The following is a 6,821-nucleotide window of genomic DNA, read 5'->3' as shown; positions in this document are numbered from 1 at the left end:
TAAAGTAAATTTTTAGTGCATCTTCCATTATTCAAATCAACAATAACTTAAAAACTAACAACAACCAATTACAAAATAAAATTACATTGTAGATGCACAAACAAAGCAAATAATTAACCAAAAAAAATAAGATTATTTTGACTGTTTTTTCATGTGAGAATTCTGAAATAACTTTCAGAATTTAAGGTTTCCAAATAATGCACTCAAACCGAAAGCACTATTAAATCCACCAGCACCCATAGAATTTTGGTATAAATTTGGGATTCCTCCTCCTTGTCCCGCAGCAGCAGAGCCATAATTCATAAGTGTTTGGTTGAATTGCTGGTTTATTGCTTGGTTATGCCTAGAACTAGCAGCTATGAGATGGCTTAGTTGTTGATTCTGCCGATAAGTAGCACCCGTGATCATTTCTGCCATCATTTTATCCTCATCTTCTCTTTGCTTTCGCAGAATTTCAGGGAGCGACATTTCGTAGTTCTGACTTGCCCCAAATTGCGGTGCAGCAGCAGTTCCGTTGTTAATCCCTTGATTGGTACGACCTAAGCCTACATCAATGAGTTGGTTTAATCGTTGATTCTCATGAGAAACGGCGCCCATGATCATTTCCGACATCAATTTATCCTCATCTTCTCTTTGCTTTCGCAGAGTTTCCAGGGACGATATTTCGTTATTCATCCCCTGATTCATATGATCTACCCCTGCAGGCTTAAATGTATCACTCAACAGTAGTCAATTATTGTTTTCTTTGTCCCAATTTATACGGAAACATGATTTCAGGAGTCAAATACTCTTTTTAATCATAATTTATTCGTATGCTTTTTAAATATATTAAATTGTTAATTCTTGTGACTATAGTTATGTTGTAATTCCACAAATGTGGCTTGAAAATGATAGTGTAAGTAGAATTTTTTTGATGTTAGACCTTCAGCTCAAGAAAAAAAAAATTAGTTACAAGAGTAATAAGTCATGTCGAAATATTATAGAGAACATGTTTGCATGTTGAAAAAAAAAATATAACTAATAAAATAATACGATAATTAAAGTGAAAGAAATAACATGTAATAGTATACATCAAATGAAAGGAAACTCCTTGTGTAATTGTTACTAGTGAGGGAAGATGAGCGAGACAACCTCTAATGCCTACTAACATTCCATACAACAATTTTTTAAGAAATTTTTAAATATGTAAATTATTTTTTTAAGAATATTAAAAACTATATGCCCGAATGAACAATGAAAATAATAAAGTTTGACTTTCGAAATCTGAAGTATGTTAGTATAAGTGGGTGGAAACACTTGGTGAAGATAAATTTTTACCTGCAGAATGATGCTGAGGAGCAGATCTAGAATTAGTACTACTTGTTGGTATCGGCTGGAAATGATTTTGATATGGTGGACTTTGCAACTTTGTACAATTCAAATGAGCATCAAAACCACAAGAATGACATCTATAGAGCCATTGATTGGCTCCAATATTCTTGCAAATATCACAACGGAATGAATTACCGGTGTAAGGAGATGAAAATTGAATTTCAAGCTGGTGATGATGAGACCAATGAGTGACACATTGTGGGAGAACTGCACAGAGTATGTGAAGGTCAGTGCCACAAGATTTGCAGTGATAAGAAAAACCATCCCCTGTTTCCCCACACGCATCACACCGAAAATTTCCTTCAGGGTAAATTGGCTTTGGGAGGAGAGTGAAAGTGTGTTCTTTGTCAAATGGATGATTGATTTGTTGTGGCATTTGGGAACATTCAATGTGGAGGAAAAAATTGCAAGATTTGCAACTGTAGACTGATCCAATGGCTTGAATTTTGCACCCTGAACATAGCTGTGATGAGGAAAAGTTTTGATGAGTAATTAGCTCTAAAGGGTGTTCAGGATGACTAAAATGGTTCATTGTGTTATTGGATGGTTGAGGTTCTAACTTCACCTTCCCCATCTTTAGCAATCTCTATAATCTCTCTCAATCTTTAAATCAACCAATTTTAGTAAATTGAATCATCAGTACATATAACTTAATTTTTCTTAGTAAATCGCAACATTCAATGATGTGTTTACATTCACTTATGCAAGATTTGTTCACTAAATAAGGAAAGACAAGGGGCAGAATAGGGGGTGATGGGTGAGAATATGAATAGTAACAAAGTCAAAGTCCATTTTAGTGATTTAACGCGGTTTGAGGAGGAAAAAAGTGATAATGAATTCATGAAGGAACGTGCTTTGTAGACTTTTAGAAATTATAATTAGGGTTGACGGAATATAATTAATGATAAAGTGTGTATATTAATTTAAAATTTAGGATGTCTTTTCAATTTCAATAAAACATGAAGAGTTGAATTAGCTATCTCGAGCAGTTGCACATCAAACTAGAACCAAAGCTTAAGAGTGATATAATTACAGTTTTTATTTTTATTTTTTGTACATAGTGAGCACTTGGTGTATAAAATAATTGGGAACTTAATTTGATAAAAGAAAGCAATGAGTTGAAATGGACAAGATAGCAAGAGTATTTTCATCTTGGGACATTGAAAGCTGAATCCCCAAAGGTTTTTGTGTGATAAATCATGTCATTGTTATATTTCAAATTCCACAAATTCGGCAAGGGATATAGACCTTTCAAGAGTACTTGCAAAAAGACTAGTCATATTTAGGGTGCGCATTGTTTTAAGGTAAAAAGAAAAAAAAACAATTTAGTGTATATCTCGTATTGATAGAGTTCGGAATAGGCCCACATCCAAAAGATGTAAATGAAAAAATAATGACAATATGTTGATAATATTTTATAAAATAGAAACTATAAAATAAAAACACCAAAGAAAAGTATATATATAGAGAGTCTGATATATTATTCAACTTCAAACTGATGAACAAATGAACTGAATTGACCTTCTATTTATAGAAGAACAAAAGCCGTTGTGTAAACTATTTGCAAGTTGTTTATTTGTTGCAAGCTTATTCAATTACAAGCTTATCCAATTACAAACTTAATTATTTAATAAATTGTGTATTTAAATGGACATTCACTCTGCGATATGATTGTTATCATTTTTCTTGCATAACTAACGAAATGTTGGCCGTTAAATTCAAAAGATGACTTGTGTTTGGTAGGGAGGAAAACATATTCTGAAAAATATTTTTCAATTTTCCTATGTTTGGTGGTTGGTCAATGTATTTGAAATACATTTTCTCTAGGAAAACAAGTTTCTTAAAAATAGAGAAAATTAGGAAACACAACTTGGATAAGTAGCATTCCAAGTTTATTATCTCCTCCCCACTCATCCAATCTCTCCAGCCCTCAACTCCGACCACCCCTGAACCTCCACTTCGCATCACATCCTGCCTCCATAATGTTTTGCTAGTTAACATATAAATGTTCTTGAGATAATATTTGCTTACTTATATTACTTACCAAACACTATAAAATAAGTAAGAAAGGTACTTGTTTTCCAGAAAAAATATGTTCTAGAAAATCATTTTCCTTCGTTTAAACACACTCGGAGTAAAAATTGCCTTTGTCCTTATTTGAAATAAAATTTATAGTGATAGAAAATACATTGTAATCACAAATAAAATATGAAAAACATAAATTGATAAACATTGTGGGTACAAATCTGTTTATCCTTGATTCTTCTCTTCTAAGATTTTTCGTGATTCGAGGGCCGTTAGTGGTGTGTTTCTCAAACTAGGATGATTTGGACTTGATCTCCATGAAATGATTTGTGGATCTATTTGAAGTATTTGATTATCAAGAAAAGTCTGGCATATCTTGATCTCTTTAGAATATCCCAAGACACTACTAAAATAAATTAGATTTAGCGAGAGACAAATTTTATAGCTAAACAACAAAATCTGTCACTAATCCTATTTGGCGATAAATCGGCGACAAATTACTATTAGCTATGAGCAAAATGCGACAATTTCAGTTTTTTAGGAGTGAGAGTTTATAGAATATTCAAAGTCTCGATCTCTTTATGAATATCCGAGAGTTTTTGGAATATTCTAGATGCCTCTTTAAGAGAACATATTACCCTTTATATAAGCATGAATTAGGGATTAGGGTTTAGGGTAGACTAGGATTAGCCTCCGAGAACCCTAACTGAAATTGAATTTGTTTCGTAGAGTCCCACAGAAATTTTGATGTTTATAAATACACCCTATTTTCAAGGCTTATCTGAGCATAGACTTAATAAATTCGAAGACAAAGACTTCCACATTTGCAGTTTATTAAGTCAAAGAACAAACTTATCTAGATTTGGCCTCAATTGTATCAATTATTTAGGTAGTGAATGCGCTTCTCAAGGTCATATTCACCATCGTTATCACTCCATCATTTATTTAGATAAAGATAACTACACTTCCGACCTGTATCGATTGATATATATATATATTGATCATTTCCAAGCAATATTCTAAACCTCTCTAATTTAGTATCATACCTAAAACAATGTTTCTCTTAGATTTTATTGTCTTACCAAAATCCAAATTAAATCATCTTTTGGGTTAACTTTTTGATCTCTTGAACCTGGAATTATCTTGGTACAAAAATTAATAAATATATCAAACTGAAAAGAAATAGTCAAATTCGAAATACTTTTCAACTTCTCTAGCTAAAAGAAGACAAACTGAATTAAAATCGAACGAGCCGTTTCCAATATGAGACATACAAACTTAATTTAAATATTTTTCAAGCATAATAAGTTTTATAAGAATAATAAAAGGTTAATTATTTCAAACTTTAAGAAACTTTCCACTAGGCATAAGCTTGACCTAATTAGCAAACGAAGCTGTCACCTTCACAGAAGTGCACAAGGAGTCGGATCTTAATTATGCCACTTCCTTGTAAAAAGGGCAAGTTGGAAAAAATGAATTTAATTTAAAAATATCATTAATTTTGGTCCCTTAATTGTTAAATTGTTTTAGTTTGACCCCTATTACAATATCTAAGTATATACAACCTTCAATTAATAGAGTTGTATGACGTCTCCCCAAAGAAGTTTTCAAGGCTCCAACCTAAAAATAATAAATGAAAGTACTAGCATTAATTATTTTCTTATAGTAACATAAAATATATCAATAAGGATTATAATGAGATGAATAAGATTCTTCTATTATTAACCAGAAGTCTCAAGTTCAAGCTTTTACTTGATGTAAAAAAGAAGTTATATTAGGAAGTTACGCGACACAGATCTCGCCTAAAAAAAATTAATAAAACATGAAAGGTGCTTCATTCATATTATTTTCCATTTAAAAGACTTATTAATTTAACAAAAATATGTTTGTGGAAAGGCTAAAAGCGCACAAATACATTAATTAAAGGCAACACATATTTATTCTAGTATCTCAAGGACCAAACTTGCCAACATGTTAATAACTAAGGGACAAAAAATGCAATTCTCCCCTATTATAAATACACAACGTGAACGTTTGACTTTGTAATCAGATCACACAATGGAAATTCCTCCGATGGAAGAATTCACCCATTTCAGTCATCGCCACCCATTAAAGATCTCCGATATCCTCGATGAAGAAGATCAAGTCATCTGCTCCGCCTGTGAGCACAATCTCTCCGGTGGGTCTGCCTACACGTGCACAAAAATAAATTGCGACTTCATACTCCACGACTTTTGTTTCGATTTGCCTAGGCAAATTAAACACAAGTCTCACCCGAAACACACTTTAAGTCTCCGTTTTTCCCCTCCTTACGACGATAGGGAATTCACGTGTGATGCATGTGGGAATTCGGGTCACGCGTTTTCGTTTCATTGTGATAAGTGTAAGTTTGATCTTCACGTGGAGTGTGCTTCGTTGCCTGAGATCGAAGAAAGGGAAGATCATCAACATCCTCTTACGTTGTGTTATAATAGTAGTAACTTGTTTTTAGGTAAGGAGGTGGAAGTGGATGTGATGTGTTATGTTTGTAAAAGAGGAGTTGAGAAGAGTTGTTGGTTTTATTGTTGTTTGGCTTGTAAATGTGGTGCACATTTGGATTGTGTGTCTACTCAAGAAATTCAAGTTTTAGAAATTTAAAATTTCTCTTCTCTTAAGTGTAAATTTAAGAGAAAAATAATAAAATGTTTATTGTGGAAATTCAATACTCCTCGAGAGATGCCTTTTGATGTTAATTAATCTGCCGTTTCAACTATGTTTTACGATGTTTGCCAAGTTGTCATTTGTTTGATTCTACATATTTGCCATCATTTTTGAACTTTTCTTGTTTTTTTTCTTGGTTGGATTTATAGCGATTAAATATGTATATTTATTTACAATTAAGACGTATGTCACCCAAGAGTTGTGGCGCCTAATGATTATGAAGTTGAAGTGGGTTGGAAATTATGGTTCATATAGAAAATATAAACAATTGATAGTTAAGATTGATAAATAATTGGTGATAGTTTAAATAGAAAACTCACATATTTAATAGTCAGGTATGAAAACAAAAAAAAAACGGGATCTTTAGGTGTGTTTTTGATCATTAACTCTTCAAATTACAATGAAGAGGTCATTTTTTTTACAGTGTTCAAATCTTAATAGACAGTTAATGGATACAATATATTATAAAAAGAGATGGAATTAAAAGATGATATATACATTAACCTTCTATTATTTTTTATGATAAGTAGAATATTTTATTTACCAAGTGGATATGTACAACTCAAAAAAGAAAAGAAATCAAGGACTCAAAACTTTCTAGCGTGGACATGTTGCCCCAGCACTAGTTGCACCTTATATCCCTCTAAACATATCTATATTTTCCTATCAACATTAACCTCCAATCTAACATGCTTTTGGGTTGAAAAATATATTGCATGGACAAA

General features: G+C 32.2%; 2 protein-coding genes across 2 annotated transcripts; one reads left to right on the top strand and one right to left on the bottom strand.

Annotated features, from left to right (window-relative positions):
• LOC129886904 (protein VACUOLELESS GAMETOPHYTES) lies at window positions 1–2,064 on the bottom strand. The gene is made up of 2 exons (XM_055961802.1): window positions 1,318–2,064; window positions 1–698 (listed from the first exon to the last, which is right to left on the bottom strand). The coding sequence occupies exons 1-2, from the start codon at window positions 1,943–1,945 to the stop codon at window positions 175–177; spliced, it is 1,152 nt and encodes a 383-aa protein (XP_055817777.1). The 5' UTR covers window positions 1,946–2,064; the 3' UTR covers window positions 1–174.
• A 3,266-nt stretch (window positions 2,065–5,330) lies between these two features.
• Window positions 5,331–6,147, top strand: LOC129886906 (protein VACUOLELESS GAMETOPHYTES-like). Its single transcript, XM_055961803.1, has one exon. The coding sequence runs from the start codon at window positions 5,455–5,457 to the stop codon at window positions 6,031–6,033; it is 579 nt and encodes a 192-aa protein (XP_055817778.1). The 5' UTR covers window positions 5,331–5,454; the 3' UTR covers window positions 6,034–6,147.
• Window positions 6,148–6,821: the final 674 nt, after the last annotated feature.

The sequence above is a fragment of the Solanum dulcamara genome, chromosome 4 (assembly GCF_947179165.1).
Source record: "Solanum dulcamara chromosome 4, daSolDulc1.2, whole genome shotgun sequence".
Lineage (NCBI taxonomy): Eukaryota > Viridiplantae > Streptophyta > Magnoliopsida > Solanales > Solanaceae > Solanum > Solanum dulcamara.
This window is presented reverse-complemented; position numbering and strand designations above follow the sequence as displayed.